At 42.1% G+C, this 18,245-nt stretch overlaps 3 protein-coding genes across 52 annotated transcripts in view; 2 read left to right on the top strand and 1 right to left on the bottom strand.

The window, feature by feature from the left end:
* Positions 1 to 1,348: 1,348 nt before the first annotated feature.
* Positions 1,349 to 9,565, bottom strand: LOC110492081 (dnaJ homolog subfamily C member 16). Its single transcript, XM_021566082.3, has 15 exons — positions 9,372 to 9,565; positions 8,861 to 9,049; positions 8,663 to 8,729; positions 8,214 to 8,538; positions 7,820 to 8,004; positions 7,625 to 7,729; positions 7,112 to 7,270; positions 6,736 to 6,866; positions 6,425 to 6,608; positions 6,028 to 6,210; positions 5,735 to 5,811; positions 5,557 to 5,637; positions 5,375 to 5,464; positions 5,028 to 5,198; positions 1,349 to 4,820 (listed from the first exon to the last, which is right to left on the bottom strand). Exons 2-15 carry the CDS (start codon positions 9,037 to 9,039, stop codon positions 4,364 to 4,366), a joined length of 2,394 nt encoding a protein of 797 aa, XP_021421757.1. The 5' UTR covers positions 9,040 to 9,049; positions 9,372 to 9,565; the 3' UTR covers positions 1,349 to 4,363.
* A 51-nt stretch (positions 9,566 to 9,616) lies between these two features.
* On the top strand, positions 9,617 to 14,277 carry casp9 (caspase 9, apoptosis-related cysteine peptidase; the record flags this gene model as incomplete). Its single annotated transcript, NM_001124647.1, is given in 12 exon segments — positions 9,617 to 9,691; positions 10,246 to 10,411; positions 10,598 to 10,802; positions 10,907 to 10,954; positions 10,997 to 11,032; positions 11,117 to 11,178; positions 11,448 to 11,624; positions 11,722 to 11,811; positions 11,909 to 12,056; positions 13,509 to 13,700; positions 13,827 to 13,936; positions 14,092 to 14,277. Coding segments are annotated over 11 exon segments (1,326 nt in total). The 3' UTR covers positions 14,218 to 14,277.
* A 3,381-nt stretch (positions 14,278 to 17,658) lies between these two features.
* LOC110491067 (basement membrane-specific heparan sulfate proteoglycan core protein) overlaps positions 17,659 to 18,245 on the top strand; it is a 158,529-nt gene continuing 157,942 nt past the window's right edge. For all 50 annotated transcript variants that reach the window (XM_036946987.2, XM_036946991.2, XM_036946995.2 and 47 more), the window contains exon 1: positions 17,659 to 18,074. In XM_036946987.2, the coding sequence (XP_036802882.2) occupies positions 18,006 to 18,074 (69 nt within the window). In that variant the 5' untranslated portion in view covers positions 17,659 to 18,005. The remainder of the gene's footprint in view (positions 18,075 to 18,245) is intronic.

The raw sequence follows: 18,245 nt of genomic DNA on the forward strand, positions 1-18,245 counted from the left end.
CGTGATGTCGTGGAGACCCCGGTAGTCGATGCACGGGCAAAGGGTTTTGTCCTTCTTCTCCAGAAAGAGAAGCCTCTCTACCGGACAATGGAGAATCAAACACCTTCCAAACCTCTTCCACAAACTCCTCCAGACTGAGGCAGACGGCGAATTGTGGCTCCTACACCGCAGTGGCCCAGGCGAGTGCCCTCCCGGACATCAGCGTTATGATGTACGCTATCCTTGAGCCGTCCGAGGGGAAAGAAGAAGGCTGCAACTCGTAAATGAGGGAGCACTGGGAGAGAAAAGCCCAGCAGGTTCTGGAATCTCCAGCGTAGGTATGCGGGGTTCTCGGGACACTGGGGTAGGCTGGGAGATCACCATTGTGGTAGGCTGCCTAACAGTCAACCCACGGAATTGCTCCAGCAATGTGTTAAACGCTCAGTCATGGCGTTCGGCCAAGGTCTGGTACCCTTCCATCAGTCCACAAAGCAACTCCTTGTGCATTCCAATGGTGGCTCCTTGGGAGGAGAGGGCGTTGCGGAGCTGGTCCGAGTCTGCTGGGTCAGTCATGGCCAGTTCGTACTATCACGTTTCATGTATGACCCAGATGCAGACAGTGTCGAAGAAACAAGATTATTTATAGTACAGGGGCAGGCAAACAAACGCTGGTAGCTTTCAAGAAACAAAACGAACTGGCAACATACAGAGAACACAGGTACAAATACACTGGGAATAATGGAGAAGATGGACAAAGACAGGTGAAACAGATCAGGGTGTAACAATGTACAGTAGTATAAATATTAGAATTAGCTGTCATGAGAATACAGTATTTAAAGTGTGAAACAGAAAGTGTCCAGTGGTTTACTTTCTCTATAACGGGGTGAATCAGCTTTAATATTGCAAATAGATTGTGGCTTCTATCAATGTAATTGTCTGCCTAATATGTAATCCCCCCATATATTTTTTATAGATATTATTTTAAATATATTTTCCTTTATTATTTTCCCTTTACCCTACCACATCTCCCCTAATTGGAGTAAACTAATGGGCAACAACACTTAGGCTTCTACTTCCAGCTCCGACGCACCTGTGCTGCCTCCATCTGTTGGACGGTAGCAGAGTTAGTCCGTGGCTTGGGGGGGGGGGGGGGGGGGGACCAAGCTGAATTTCTTCAGCCGCCTGAGGTACAAACAACAATACAATCAAAGGTAAAATAATCACTTGGTCTGACCATATCATGCCAAACAAGGATACTGATAAAGCTGAGAAATACAACTTGATATAATTTGTCTTGGCAACAAATGAACGTAAGCATTTATTTCACACAGCAAGAGGATATGCACTGTAGCAGAACCTTTGAGACATGTGAAACATCAGATTAATTTATTTAGTCAACATTGTAATTTTGTAACAAAATGTTTATAAATGGAACAAACAACAGTGTTTATAAATGGAACAAACAACAGTATTGGTGAATGATATGACCACATTATTATAATAAATCCATGTAAAAACAACAAATATTTGATGTATTACAGTATGTTAATATATGTACAGATGACGTGGTAGAACATGTACAGCATTTCCAAATTTGTAAATTAATTTGAGTTAAGCACAATAAAGTTTAGTTTTTTATTTCAAAATAGATCAGATAATGTCACATGAAATGTTGTCCATTCTCCAACACACAGTGCCTTGCAAAAGTATTCATCCCCCTTGGCGTTTTTCCTATTTTGTTGCATTACAACCTGTAATTTAAATGTATTTATAATTTGATTTCATGTAATGGACATACACAAAATAGTCCAAATTGGTGAAATGAAGAAAAAAAAAGAGACTTGTTTCAAAATTCTAAAAAATAAATGGAAAAAAAAAAACGGAAAAGTGGTGTGTGCATTGGTATTCACCCCCTTTGCGATGAAGCCCCTAAATAAGATCTGGTGCAAACAATTACCTTCAGAAGTCACATAATTAGTTAAATAAAGTCCACCTGTGTAATCTAAGTGGCACATGATCTGTCACATGATCTCAGTATATATACACACCTGTTCTGAAAGGCCCCAGAGTCTGCAACACCACCAAGCAAGCGGCACCAATGAGCTCTCCAAACAGGTCAGGGACAAAGTTGTGGAGAAGTACAGATCAGAGTTGGGTTATAAAAAAAAAAGGATCAGGGTTGGGTTATAAAAAAAAAATCTGAAACTTTGAACATCCCACGGAGCACCATTAAATCCATTATTAAAAAATGGAAAGAATATGGCACCACAACAAACCTGCCAAGAGATGGCTGCCCACCAAACTCACGGACCAGGCAAGGAGGGCATTAATCAGAGAGGCAACAAAGAGACCAAAGATAACCCTGAAGGAGCTGCAAAGCTCCACAACGGAGATTGGAGTATCTGTCCATAGGACCACTTCAAGCCGTACACTCCACAGAGCTGGGTTTACGGAAAACTGGCCAAAAAAAAGACATTGCTTAAAGAAAAAAATAAGCAAACACATTTAGTGTTAGCCAAAAGGCATGCGGGAGACTCCCCAAACATATGGAAGAAGGTACTTTGGTCAGATGAGACTAAAATTTAGCTTTTTGGCCATCAAGGAAAATGTCTGGCGCAAACCCAACACCCCGAGAACACTATCCCCACAGTGAAGCATGGTGGTGGCAGCATCATGCTGTGGGGATGTTTTTCATCGGCAGGGACTGAGAAACTGGTCAGAATTGAAGGAATGATGGATGATGCTAAATACAGGGAAATTATTGAGGGGAAACCTGTTTCAGTCTTCTAGAGATTTGAGACTGGGACGGAGATTCACCTTCCAGCAGGACAATGACCATACGCATACTGCTAAAGCAACACTCGAGTGGTTTAACGGGAAACATTTAAATGTCTTGGAATGGCCTAGTCAAAGCCCAGACCTCAATCCAATTGAGAATTTGTTGTATGACTTAAAGATTGCTATACACCAGCGGAACCCATCCAACTTGAAGGAGCTGGAGCAGTTTTTCCTTGAAGAATGGGCAAAAATCCTAGTGGCTAGATGTGCCAAGCTTATAGAGACATACCCCAAAAGACTTGCAGCAAAAGGTGCCTCTACAAAGTATTGACTTTGGAGGGGGGAGGGGGGTGAATAGTTATGCATGCTCAAGTTTTCCATTTTTTTGTCTTGTTTGTTTCACAAAAAACATTTTGCATCTTCAAAGTGGTAGGCATGTAAATCAAATGACACAAAGCACCCCTCAAAAAACCTATTTTAAATCCAGGTTGTAAGGCAAGAAGATAGGAAAAATGCCAAGGGGGGTGAATATTTTCACAAGCCACTGTACACTATTTCATTGCTATATGAAGCCACTGGCCAAGTTCTGTTGTAAAACTAAAAAAGCTCTGACGAAGGCCAAGAGGACGATATGTAAAGCCTAATAAAGAACAGTGACACTAGCAAGAGCAGTGTGCGGGTTTCTCTTGTCTTCCACGTAAAAAATAAAGGGAAATAGACTAATGCAAAAAACTTGGTCATGTAACAAAAAGCTAAAGTATAACGTTAAGACTTTTTTTTAAATAGCCTATTTCTACATGAATAAGAATGAACATGAAATATTAGCAGCCCAGGATAAATGGAAGGCATTGTAGTTACAGTATATATTGCACAAGAATAAAATATATTTTTTTGGAGTGAGGTCAAAATGGTGAAGAAAATAGATCTAGTAGAGCCATGCATCACTATTCACAGTACTGACCAATCACCATTGGGACAGTGAAGCTAATATCAAAGCACAATCTGATAGATTAGATATTTGAATAATGATGGATGACGGTTCTAAAAAGGCAGGAGTCTACTTATGACCACAGTGATTCAGTTAGCGCAGCTAGAGGTTGTAACAGCAGTCGATATTAGAACTAAGTAGCTAACTAATGACAGCATGCAGAGGAAGGGATCCGAAAGGGAAAGCAATCTAGGAACTGTTCAACGGTTGTTGCTTTGAGATCCACCATATTCTGCACCCTCCCTCTTTTACTGAAGCTACTTTTCTAAGTACTTCCGTAACAAATAAATATTTCAAGTGCAAAAAAAGGCAGCAGAACATGACGGCAGATAAATGTGGTACAGTTGTCGCAATGAGCCAAGCCAACCTCACTATTGAATGTAATTTCTTCAAACCATGTCCTAGTGCAATCACTCAAAACATACAGTAGCCTCTGAACACAGCCATGAGGATACCTCGGCGTCGTCTTGGCTTTTAAACACAGATAGCTTTGGAGCGCGTCCATTTAGGCCTGTATCCTGACTTGGGATGTGTGCATGCAATGCATCTCAAACTTCCAAGCATATCTTTTTGGGGATATTTTTTCACAACGTACAGTATAAGTAATTGACACGATTTCTATTTGGGGCCTGTGATCTTGTCCAGGCCCGGCCAGCCAGGAATGTAGTACCGGGGCAGAGTTCCCTCCATAAGCCTCTCCATCCACAGCCCCAGGCGGTCCAGTTTGTGGTGGATCTGCAGTGTGGCGGTGGAGCGGGACCTGGGCGTAGACCTGCGTGGTGGGTGGTCGTCCCTGGACCCGGACCTAGACCTCTTCCCTCCCCCAGTGGCGCCCCCAGGCCCTTCCTCCTCGGAGGACCCGCCTTCCTCCCCGGTGTAGACAGGCTTGAAGAGGCAGAGGTACTTCTTATGGCCGTTGAGTGCCAGCACATAGCCTGTGTAGTCTATCTTGTGGCGGGCACAGTCATCCTCTTCGGTGTCTATCTGCATGGCGTCCTGGGCAAACTCCAACAGTGTTTCCATCCATGCACTGTGCTTGTCCATGTTCAGGAAGGAAAAGTGAAGAGTCAGGCTCCTGTCGTGGCAAGAGGAGAAGACATGATATGTTGGTAACCCTTTAAACATGTATAAGCATTTAGAATGTGAATATAATAACGGCAGTTGTGTTCACCATACCACTCGCCTATAAATATTCATGCTATAAGCACAAAACATACATCATTCAATGTATGTCTATTTCACCTCAAGCACCAGACCATGTGGGATCATATCCTGCCCTCACCCGGTGAAAGAGTAGACTTCTTTGGCGAACTTGCTGAGTAAGACATTCTTGGTGGCATCAGTGAGCACCAGTACCACGTTCATATGGCCTGGTCTCAGCTTCACCAGGTTACTGGTGTATGTGATGTCTGTCAGCTCCGTCACCTCCACAAAGTTCTTCTTAGGTGGGCGACTATAAAATAAAATAAAATAAAAAGCAGAACCACTGAACCACTCATTTTCATTTATTGAAAGCGAAAGTCAAAATATAACCCCCCAAAATATGTCAGATAGTTAAACCAAAACATAATATTATAGTCACAGCTTGAATATTTTCAATATAGCTTAAAATAAAAAATGCTGTCTTGCCTTGAGGTGCTGCTGCTACCCGGTGACCCATTTTCTGCCTTAGTTCCTTCTTTTGCCTTCGGTTTGGATTTACCATCTTCACTGGAGTCACTGAAATCCCACAAAGCAGAACGGTAAGCCGAAACAGTTTCCCTCAAGGTGATGTGTTTGAGTAGCAGAATCACACTGTTCCTCCATTTTACCTGAAGGCCTGAACCACCACAGTGCCAAACAGGATGAATAAGGCAGAGAATATCAACGACAGGAGGGGCATCATCTCACGCCTGCAGAAACACATTACAGACATTGATTATGTCCTCTCCTCCTGATGTCGTCCGCTCCCAAATACAAACCTACAATTTTGAATAAAAGATAACTTACCAATTATTATGAAGAATATCATCAAGGATTTCAGAAATGTAATCATATGCTGTGTAGATCCATCGAATAAGAAACATCTGGAAAATATATATACATTTACTGCCTATAATTGTACTGTATTATCCATTATATTAAAAAACATTTCAGATTTGGAATGCCATAAAAGAACATTTGATCAAATACCTTATCTCTGGACACAGTACTAATTACTAACTACATCATTACCCTTGCTCTGCCGAGACTTAAGTAGGCCAGCCTTTCTAATGAGGATAATACTGTGGAACACAATTTACAGAGGCAAACTCATTGTTGAGCTCCGGCAGCATGGCGTCGTAGTTGAGGATGGAGGGGTCTTTCTGCAGCCTCTCCAGCTCATCCAACAGACGTTGTTTATCCTCATCAGTACCATTCCAACCGCCCGCCACCTCCTTGTACAGGACCTTCCCTGCTGGGTTACGACGCTCCAAGATGAACACCTGCCGAGCAAGCACACCCAGGCAGACACACACATCCACATGTGATACATTATAGCAGAGAGAGAGAGGATGAGTGACTGTAGCTCATTATACAGACACTTCGACCATAAGCTCTCAAAAACGGAATTGCAGTCCATATGGCTCTTAAGATGCATCCAAGGAGATCACATTAACAAAGTTAATCTCCACTACAGCTATGTTGGGATACACTTACCTGTGGTGGTGGAGGTGTGCTGTCCTTAGTCTTCAGCAGAATATCACACAGTGATTGTTGCAGTCTTTGGTAGACGTAGGCAAACCTCACCACCTCCAGAGTGTTGGTAGAGGCAAATGTGAGGAAGGCCTGGTTTCCTATGGTATAGGACTCCTCATCACCAGTGATCAGTAGAACACAGTACCTAAAAGACAGATGTTTGGGAATATGATGCAAAAGTGAAATCGTGTAAACTGGCTGTTCATAAACGGTATGTTTATAAATAGACAATAGACTTGAGCCAAAAAAGGAAATGAAAAGCACCAGCTTACTTCCTGCGTCGGTGGAACTGCTTCACAGGGCAAAGTTCATCAAACAGTTTCTGGTTCACCAGTCGAGGGACGAGGAGAAACTTGTTGTTCGTTATAAATTCATCAATGATTTGTTTCTTCATCCCTTTAGCCTAGAGAACAACGACACAAAGGCATCAAGGACATGAAATGCCATGTCTCGAATCAGCTTAAATTAACAACAAACACCGCATCTCGAAATATAATCAATGATATGTCAGTAATACAGATAATATGTCAGTAATACCTCAGATACTACGCAGGTATTCAAATGCTATTTAATTATTCAATCAAACTGTCTGGTGGGAAAGTAAGAGGATCCACAGTAGTCGAGTCTAGTAAAGCATCTAGTATCCACCTGTATAATGTCTGCAGGCTTGTCTGTACTCTCCTTAAAGACCAGCATGGTGGGGGCGTAGGTGTTGATGTTGAACTGCTTCAGTAGGTTCGCGGTCTCTGACAGGCCCTGGTCCACGTATCCAAACTGAACATAATCCTTATAGGCGAAAGCAGTCAGCTAAAAAATATAAGAGAAAAAAACTCAACTGTAAGCAAGTATTAGAAAGCTGTCGTCAATGGTCTATGCTCCGGAAGGAAGTAAATAATAGTTAGTCAGAACAGCGCTCTCAGTGGTGGTTAAAACTGATGCCAGACTGAATAATCTAGACCAGGGCAACTCCCGTCCTCGGGGGCCTGATTGTTGTCACACTTTTGCCCCCGGGCCCCAGCTAACACACTTGACTCCAATAATCAACTAATCATGATCTTCAGTTAAACATGCAATTAGTTTAAATCAGCTGTGTCTGCTAAGGATGGGGGAGAAGTGTGACACCAATCAGGACCCTGAGGACTGATCTAGACAATGGCTTACCTTGTACAAGAGTGGAACTACAGGCACTTGGTCAAACAGAAGCACGTGTGGCTTGTTCTGCTCATGCCAGCTGTTCAGGAATTGAAAGTCGTTCCTGTCTGTAACCTGAAACAGTTTATTTTTTGTAAACATAATTTCTGAGATGCCAACAACGGTGAGTCAAAAAACAAATCTGCCAAAAACGTGTAATTTTACCTTCTCAACCAGTCTCTGAGGGAGCAGGTCCTCCACAAACTGCCTCAGGTGCTCCTTCACCACAGCGTAGTGGAAGAAGGTCACTTTCCCGTTGATGACCCCCAGTATGGATGGGGTGCGGTGAGCACCGAGGTGATTGGCCAGACGTCTCTCATAACCAACGTCCACCACACCAATCCCCACACCTAAGACATAACACACCAGTTGAACACAATCAGCCAAACCAAGACTCCGTATGGTTATTTTACCTACTTTAGTTGAATGCACTGATTGTATGTCGCTCGGGATCAGAGTGTCTGCTAAATGACTAGCATGTAATGTAAAACACTATCATGTGGAAGGTGAAGTCGCTGAGTCATTTTCATTTGTGTAATGCATTTCATAACTTTCCTACCCAAGGCTTCCAGCTCCAACACAACCTCTTTCCAGACCGGTTCAATGTGGATACAGCTGAAACACCAGTCGGATGTGATTTTGATCAGGTACGGTCTCTTATAGCTGTCAGGCACCACGTCATTCACATACTGGTTGAAGTGCAGAGCGTACTTGCTGTCGGCAAACTCCCGGTTGCCCTTATTGTTGAATGGGAAGTGGAAGAAGGACTCGTCGAAGTAGAAGTGGTCGTGGCGGTGACCATAGTGACCATGACCATACGGCTGGGTGTCATCAGTCTGGCCATACCGGTCATAGTTGGTTCTCTTCTCCTCATTGGATAATATCTTAGAGTTTGGGTAGAAAGCAGACGCATATGGTTACCAGAGGGTGGAGCCTTCCCTTCTGAATAACGCATTTACAGTAAACTGCTGAGGTTTTAATATTGGCAAATATTGGATACTCTCTTACCTCATAAGATTTGGTAATCTTGATGAACATATCTTCAGCGCCTTCATTTTTGTTTTTGTCCGGATGCCTTACAGAAATAAAGGAACCATGCATCACTGGCCATGTATTTTTGTCAACAGGGTCATTCGTCTTAATGCTAAATATATCCAGTGAGTCCTGACACCCAGAAGAGAAAGGGTCAGTTAAAGATGTTCTTACCATTCCCTAACTAGGCGCTTGTACACTTTCTTGATTTCAGCTTGACTTGCACTTTTGGTCACTCCAAGAATCTTGTATGGGTCTACTTCATTGGCTGTCTCCATTGAGCCACCCAGAAGATGCAGACAGACAACCACTATACCAGGAAATGTCAAAAACATCCTTGTTCTTCTTGCCATGTGTTTTTGTCTGGAAAGCACCAACAAAGACAGTCAGATAGAACATATCTGCCTGATGGGATGTCTAGCTAAGGTTGGGCAAATGAGTCTGTATCGGTAAAAGGAAGATTTGAATGCCAATGGGAAACCTTTGAAATATACACAGACTAAAATAACCACCTAAACACAGCATTTAGCAGGCAATGGCATTATAATTGCCACATGTGAAGATTTAAAACAGAACACATGCATTAGATTGCCATTGACTTGAATCACCACATTGCTATGCAATCAATTTATAACAGAGAGCTCGCTAGCTATCCAGGCTAGCTTGTTGAAAAACATACACGCACCTCAAGAATCTGGTTGGATCAACTGTTCTTCTGTCACATTCATCTAAAATGTCTCTGTCACTGCTTTTCTACGAACGAAAAGCATGGAAAAGGTGTAATTTGAAGCATCATCCGAGCTCTCTAACGTTATCTCTCCTCCGTAAATGATAACCTGCTGGGACTGCATCCAGTGTGAAGGAGGGACCAGCTACACCGAGAAGCATTGTGGGAATTGGAGTCTATTGCAATCCATCAATCACGAAGATGTGCGATGTAAACAAGGAAGTCGGTGGTGAAATAGAAAGGGACATTTAAGTCTGTGAGGAGATCACACGGAGCTGGTAAATATATATTTATCACCACTGTTTGTCATTATATTCAGTGTGTTATTTGTATTCTAATTTACAACTGTATACATATACTGTATTGTAAAACTCAGCTCAAGACTTCCGTGTAACATTGCTTTAGCCCTGGTCAATGTCGTTTCATTATGTAGCTAGCTAAAGTTAGCATGTGAATGTGAATGTCTTAGCCAGGTACATTTTAGTGAGTTTGCACCCGCATTATAGAAATCCTAGATCCCATCTCCTGCCATTGTGCCCTTAAGCAAGGCCGTTAACCCCCACAACTGATCCACGGGCCCCACAGTATGGCTACCCTCTGCTCTAACCTCTCCAACTTATGTTTGTGTGTCTTTCGGAAGGGTTGGGATAACGCGGAAGTCGAATTTCCTTCAAAAAGGCAAACAGCCTGTTTGCTGTTTGTATTGCTCATTAATATTTCATAGTACTGGGATTGTCTTTGTACTACCATGTAAATACATAAATGTTTAGGAACACTTATGGAAATGGCACTGGTTTGGTCATTTCTCTTCTCTGCCACATAATCATTGCAGAGTTCCTGTTTCATGCCTCATATAAGCCTACAGAATGGAGGAGAGACACAAAAGGATTCTCCAACGCAATAGGGTCAATCTCGTGAGCGACCTGAACCCATCAGATATGTATGATGGACTTCTGTCAAAAGGAATCTTTACTCAAGACATGATTGACGAGATAAAGGTAAGGTGTGACGCTATTCTTCTTGACTATTATTGTCTGTCTTGCAGGAATCCCAGGAATAGACATCATTATGATTAGGCTATCCTCATTTCCATGCTTTTGCACACAGCGAAATCTGGAATTCTAACCAAGTATCATATGCTACTTTCAGTTCTCACAAGCCCATGCCTTGTTCCTCAATTTCAGAGATCAGGAACCAGGCGAGACCAAGCCAGACAGCTGGTTCGAGACCTGGAGACTCGTGGGAGTCGGGCCTTCCCAGCTTTAATAGAGTGCCTTCGTGAGAAAGGGCAGCATAGCCTGCCGGATCTCCTGTTGGCGGGGGAACCACAGAGCCAGCCTCTACCTCTGCCTGTCCATGTCCGGCCAGTCGTTAGGCCTTTGCCAGTTTGTAAGTATGCCTATGTGGTTAAATATCATCTGTGATTCATTGCAATGTCGGTCCATACTACTGAAATGTTCATATTTGCTTTGGATTTTGCTCTATTTTGACAGACTCTCATGTGGACACTGTGGTAACCCCTGTCTATCCAAGTCAACCAGTTAGACCTTTGCCTATAACCCCTGTCTATCCAAGTCAACCAGTTAGACCTTTGCCTACGCCTACCACTCCCAGTTTATGTAAGTGATCACAACAATTTTCTGTACGTACTTTGACATATGTCTCTGAATATTCAAGTATAAAAGTGGTGATTTTTATTACAGCCCCTGAAAGGGAGTTTGGAAAACCCAGGGCAACAGGAAGAGTTAGACGTGACAGTATTCAGGTAAGTTATCTTGCCTTTTGGCTCTATGTACTATAGGCTAAATGTAGCATCCGTTCCCCATTGTGGTTTTCGACAGTACTCTCCAGCGGAGTTGTTGTATCTCAGTTCTGTTGAATTTAACTTCACATATTATGCTATATAAATCCACATATTGTATCTTACCTCGTCAAGATTACAACAAGTCTAAATTTGAGTCTAACCAGTTCCCTAATTTTATAGTTTGGATATACTGTGGAATCAATGCATGCTTTTCTTTCATGTTCTCTCAGAGTTATAAGATGGATGCCAGCCCCTGTGGACACTGCCTGATCATAAACAATGTCGATTTTGAGCCTCAGTCAGAGCTGAATAACCGCACAGGGTCCAACATAGACTGCGACAAACTGGAGAGAAGATTTCAATCCCTTAACTTTATTGTCCTTGTCAAGAGAAACCTGAAACAGAAGGTGAGTATTTCCTCAGCTACCCTCCTTTATATATATTCATGTTTAACTTAGATACTGGCCTAATGATCTAATGCTTACAGTAATAACTATATTTCAGCAAATAAGGCAGGAGCTATCAGCTTTGTCCAAGAAGGATCATTCACAATGTGATTGTTGTGTGGTGATCATGCTATCACATGGGACGGAGGTAAGAGACTCCTTCTATCTTTTTACAAATGCATAGAAAGTAGAAAGGTTTGTCTTTCTGGAGATGAATAATGTTATTTCATTGCATTTGTTTTTAGGTAAGTCACAATCGCTTCCCTGGTGCAGTGCATGGAGTGGACGGGCCCAATGTCCCAGTTCAGCTCATCACAAACTACCTCAATGGTCAGAACTGCCCATCCCTACAGGGCAAGCCCAAGCTCTTCTTCATCCAGGCCTGTGGGGGAGGTAAGACAACTTTGCTGTAGGAGTTTCTTATGCTTAGTGATCCCTTAGTACTGCTTATGCAGCACTGTAACAATAGTGTTATAAATGTGATGTAATACTAGTCTGTACACTGGGTTACATCTCCAACAGTGGAGGAAATATTTTGGGGAAACCAGTCTCTCTCTGTCAGTCACCACCCCGGATTCATGTTTGAGAAACCTAGAACTGCTGGAGTCCAGGCTAGGATACTAATATCTACAGTACCAGTCAAAAGTTTGGACATGCCTGCTCATTCAAGGGTTTTTCTTTATTTGTACTATTTTCTACATTGTAAAGACATCAAAACTATGAAATAACACATATGGAATCATGTAGTAACCAAAAGGTGTTAAATAAATCTAAAAAAATGTTATATTTGAGATTCTTCAAAGTAGCCACCCTTTGCCTTGATGAAAGCTTTGCACACTTGACATTTTGACATTCTCTCAACCACTTTTGACATTCTCTCAACCAGCTTCACCTGAAATGCTTTTCCAACAGTCTTGAAGGAGTTCCCACATATGCTGAGCACTTGTTGGATGCTTTTCCTTCAATCTGCGGTCCAACTCATCCCAAACCATCTCAGTTGGGTTGAGGTCGGGTGATTGTGGAGGCCAGGTCATCTGACGCAGCACTCAATCACTCTCCTTCTTGGTCAAATAGCCCTTACACTGACAGTGTCACCAACAAATCACCCCCACACCACCTCCTCCATGCTTAAAGGTGCAAACCACACATGCAGAGATCATCCGTTCACCTACTCTGCATCTCACAAAGACCTTATAAACTTATCCTCTGCAGCAGAGGTAACTCTGGGTCTTCCTTTCCTGTGGCGGTCCTCATGAGAGCCAGTTTCGTCATAGTGCTTGATGGTTTTGGGACTGCACTTGAAGAAACGTTGAAAGTTCTTGAAATTTTCCTGGATTGACTGACCTTCATGCCGTTTCTCTTTGCTTATTTGAGCTGTTCTTGCCATAATATAGACTTGGTCTTTTACCAAATAGGGCTATTTTCTGTTGGCTCAAACTGATTGGCTCAAAGCCATCAAAAAGGAAAGAAATTCCACAAATTAACTTTAAAAACACACACCTGTTATTTGAAATGTATTCCAGGTGACTACCTCATGAAGCTGGTTGAGAGATGTCCTCAAGGGAAAGGGTGGCTATTTGAAGAATCTCAAATGTAAAATATATTTTGATTTGTTTAACACTTTTTTTTGTTGGTTACTACATGATTCCATATGTGTTATTTCATAGTTTTGATGTCTTCACTATTATTGTACAATGTAGAAAATAGTAAAAAATAAAGAAAAACTCTGGAAGGAGTAGCTGTGTCAACTTTGGACTGGTACTGTAGATGGGATGTTACTATGTCTATTACGTTCATGATCTATATCTCTAATAAAGATAATGCATATGCGTTGTGGTCTGGCAGGTGAGAGAGACACAGGCTTTGAGGTGACTCCTGACGAGGATAGGCCTTGTATTGGAGGAACAGATGACCAGACGGACGCCATGCCCATGTCCTCCAGCAGTGACTCTCTGAGCACTCCGTCTGATGAGCCAGACGCTAGGGCCACACTGCCCACACCTAGTGACATACTGGTGTCCTACTCCACCTTCCCAGGTGTGTGTGGGGGGGGGGAGGGGGGTTGCTCTCAAATACAATACTTATTTGTGGTGATCAATCGCAAGAAAGTGTCATTTGTATGCCTGTCGCCCTGATGGCTGTTTGTCTGTGTGACTTGAACAGGTTACGTCTCCTGGAGAGATACACAAGCTGGCTCCTGGTATGTAGAAACACTGGATAACGTCTTAGAAGACAATGCTGCCGATAATGACCTGGTCACCATGTTAATGATGGTGAGTTTGTTGTTTTTAATATTGTAAAGAAAAAATGACAATACAGTTAATTTATAGTTTTTTAAAAAAAATGTTGTTATAAAGCTGTATTTTTATTTTGAACGGCAGTAAGGATATTCTCTTATGAAGCTATTCATGTTTTTGTTTGTGGTCAGGTAAACCATGAAGTTTCACAAAACTCAGCCAAAGGCCTCTACAAACAGATGCCTGGTTCCTTTAACTTTCTACGCAAACTTCTCTACTTTCAAGTCCTGCCCTGCCAGAGACCAATCCAGGCATGACGGCACTCTCAGGAAACATTTGTCTCTTCATGTGCCATTAATAAAAATATCCTCTACCAATGTTTATCTGGATATGTGAACAAAAGGACCAAGATTGGAATTGAACGTTTGTTCCTTTTAAAATGTTCTTTCTTTTCTTGTTTTACACTCAATTTTTGCTCTTACAAGACCCAAAAACAATGTTTTTCCTTGAAGCGCTCTGCAAAAAATGAATCGGTACTGCACCCTCTATAACCACTGTGGTTATTATTTGACCCTGCTGGTCATCTATGAACATTTGAACAACGATTTGGCCTTAATGGCCATGTACTCTAAATAATCTCCATCTGGCGCAGCCAGAAGAGGCCTGGCCTACCCCGCAGAGGCTGGTTCCTCTCTAGGTTTCTTCCTATGTTCCTTCCTTTCTAGGAAGTTTTTCCTAGCCGCCGTGCTTCTGAATTTCTTGCTGTTTGGGGTTTTAGGCTGGGGTTCTGTATAACCACTTTCTGCTGATATAAAAAGGGCTTTATAAATACCTTTGATTTGATTTGACGACCTTTACTGTTAGCCAGAACCTCTAATGTTTATAATATGTTGTTTTCATCTTGAGTGATTTAGTTTTAGGTGAATGGGTGTTCAGTGAATGGGTATTAATGCCCTATAGCTGAATGTTGTGATGTCCAAATGTAATTGTGTAATGCTCTGTTCTGGTTGTCTTTCTATACAGTTTTTTATGTATTTGAAGGTTACCGTTGCATTCACTCAATTTAATGAGAGACTGTAGAGTTGACTGGCTCACTATGTCTGTAGCCTTAGTCAATTGTCATTTTTAGCTCAGTTGTCTATTCCCCGAATCTAATGATGCAAACGCTAGAATCTATCATTGGAGTATCTCGGCTGGAAGCCATGCACATTTGGCTGCACTAGAGGAGAGAGCTTCTTGGGAAAAGAATTCACACCTAGATATAAATATAGTACTGCTTATGTCTCTATTACATTTGAATACTTCACACAGTTGAAGGATGTAAAGGTAAGTGTCCAATAGATGGAGTCTGTGAGTCAGACGTTGAGGATTTGGTCTGTGTACATACCATACACAGACCAAATCTGTGATGCCAAACAGTGTTTCCCGAACTGTGGTCCACAATACATAAAAATCCATCTAATGGTGGATGATTTTCATTTATATTCCAAATCACACCATTGTGGATTCAGAGTCCTGCAACACAAATAATCCTTTGTGATTCTTGAATCCAAGAGAATAATAATATATGTATTTACATAAAGTCAAAGGCAGTAGAATATAATAAACATTTTAACACAAGTATAATACAGGAAGGCACAATGTGTAGTCCAATATGTACACGTGCTTTGGGGAAGGGGTGGATTGGGGTGTTTAAATTGTGCATTGTTAGCTATAGTAAATACACGCCTGGTAGCAGCAAGCCTGTGTGAGTGCATGTGTGCTAAGGTATGGAGAATCAGAGCAGGTGGTCAGTCCAGTTCAAGTGTTCAGCAGTCTGATGGCTAGTAGGTAGAAACGGTCTCTGAGCCTGTTAGTGTCAGTCCTCATGCTCCGATACCGTCTGCCCGACGGTAAGGGAGTGAACAGCTTGTGGCTGGGGTTTGAGGGGTCCTTGATGATGCTGTCCTCAGGCACCATTTCAAGTAGATGTCCTGGATGGGTGGGAGCACGGTCCGTCTTCATCACCCGCTGGAGGGCCTTGTGGTTGTGGACGCTGAGGAACTTAAGGCAAAGGGTGGCTACTTTGAAGAATCTCAAATATAACATATATTTAGATTTGTTTATCACTTTGTTTTGGTTACTACATGATTCCATATGTGTTATTTCATAGTTTTGATGTCTTCACTATTATTGTACAATGTAGAAAATATTAAAGATAAAACCCTTGAATTAGAAGGTGTGTTCAAACTTTTGACTGATGCTGTAGGCGTTACTCTTGTCCAGATGTCATGCCATGTGAATAGCGATGGAAATGGCATGTTCTGTGGATCTGTTGGAGCGGTAGGAAAATTGGAGTGGGTCCAGTGTGCCTCGCATGCACTACGGACGAGCCTGTAGTCTCTCATCCTGCACACCGTTTTCGTCGTCCTAGGAACTGGGGCAGGTTAAATGCCAAGGAAGAGCAGAGGAGCCAGCTCTAACCCTGGGGCCGATCACAATTTTCAGTATGTGTTTTTGTGTTCATATAACGGTGGTGTGCAATGCAACTTTGGCACCTGAATTCCATGTAACTTTGGTTCCACATTGCACTGTGTAATGCATATACATTAAATGCAGGTATAATGTAATTATAGTGTAGTTACATCGTATGACACCGTACTTACACTGTACCATGCATGCCTATGTAACTACACATATCTCTTCTGTTAATCAGTGTTGTTGCAGCCTTTGAGGAGTGGAAACATAGTGGAACAAGCTGCAGCTGAAATGCCAGGGTTAAACTCTTAATTGACAGCAGCTGCTCGGTGTGATCTCTTGAGATGGAGGCGTTCTTTGTACCAATTATGGATATGAATGAACAAAAACATAAATCCACTGTCAGTAAATGCTCTCTCTGTAGTTGTTCAGGGGATGGAGCATGGGGTTGAAAATAGCCAGACCTGGCCTACGTGCTTCAGGCCTAAAGGTTAGTAGGCTTAATAGTTAATCTGTAGGCTCGAACTGTTAGAGCAAGTCTCTTTTTGTTTGCAATGGAGTCCAGTTGCACAATTTTTTCAGTTATAATTCAATTGTTACTCTAGGCTTACACTATTATCATTTTAGAAAAGTACTTGCGCAATTATGATTTTGTGTGCTGATTTCATGAAGAATAGTATGTTCGTAATGTACTGTTAATCACATAAATGATCTGATATGCAGTGGAGAAACGTCATCAAGCCTTCATGATTGGCCCACAAGGGCAATTGATTCAAGGGCAACTGATTTGAGATCAACAGAGGGCGCCGATGTGCAGACTTCACCAGCGTCAAGGTAGGCCTAAACCACTGGTGCAAACTTTCCACATAGGCCTACAGGCTACAGTAATTTCAACTGGAATAGTTAATGCTTTAAAGGTAAAGTGATCCACATCGTGTAGTATCAAAATATAGCTCTCTCCTCAAACCACTTTTGGTATGGATTGTGGTTATGCATGAAAAAAAAAAGCGAGCCACACGTCTTTCGCGGGCATGAGAGTAGATCTAAAATACATGCCAAGAGGGCATCATTGTGTGACCAGTCAAGTGATTAGGATAAAGTACAACATTTGCATCCGAGTGGATTTTAAATTGGTGAGTCATTTAACGTATTAATCTATACATTAAATCCAGTTATTTTAACTTTATAACACATTTTGAACCAATGTGTTTTTAAAAAAAACTGTAACGCTAAATATGTCCTATGTGGCGTCTCCTCACGGAGTGATTGAGACTGCCTATCAGCAGCACTCCCTGAATTCCATTCCGCCTTTTATGCAGGGAAGTGGCTCGTGTGTCTCAATAGCGTCAGACTTCCCAGTGACTCACTGACTTGCGCTCGCATTACAAGTCGAAGTTTTGAGTGCAAAAGACAGTGGGTCCGAAGTGACGCAAACCGATCTATCTATTTCACGGCACTTTTGATAAATATTTTTGTTCTGCTTCCATAACAAAACGCACAAAGGGACAATTCTCTGTTGATGAAGTCCCACCGCGTGTGGGACGTATAAAGTGTTGAGGCGCACCTTTATATTACTTCAGTGGCCAGAAGTGAAAGACATTGATTTTCCTTTCCCCAGCATTTGCAGCCTGTGCTGGGTTGGTGGAACATGGGCACGCGGATCCACAAGGTCTCTGGACTTATCGTCTCGTTGATATTTACCTGTCATCTAGTGAATGTAAGTTATTTTTTGCATACTTTTATTTTGAAGTTTCATTTATTTCTGGTAAACCAGCTTTTGTAGATCATCTGCTCTAGTGCTCACACCGTTGCACGCACAGCAACCTTATTTATTTCCCAAAGAAAAGAAACCTAGTTAATTATTTTCAAAATGTTATTACAAAATATG

This window comes from Oncorhynchus mykiss, chromosome 16 (assembly GCF_057628025.1).
Source record: "Oncorhynchus mykiss isolate SJ-2025 chromosome 16, ASM5762802v1, whole genome shotgun sequence".
NCBI lineage: Eukaryota > Metazoa > Chordata > Actinopteri > Salmoniformes > Salmonidae > Oncorhynchus > Oncorhynchus mykiss.

What these genes read in the sequence shown, in the direction of transcription:
- LOC110492081 (XM_021566082.3), bottom strand. Translation starts at nt 9,039, where the DNA reads ATGGCAAGAAGAACAAGGATGTTTTTGACATTTCCTGGTATAGTGGTT. An exon ending in AGCCTGCAGACATTATACAG is followed by an intron (nt 6,867 to 7,111) that starts GTGGATACTAGA and finishes GTTGTTCTCTAG; the next exon opens with GCTAAAGGGATGAAGAAACA. An exon ending in GCACACCTCCACCACCACAG is followed by an intron (nt 6,211 to 6,424) that starts GTAAGTGTATCC and finishes CTTGCTCGGCAG; the next exon opens with GTGTTCATCTTGGAGCGTCG.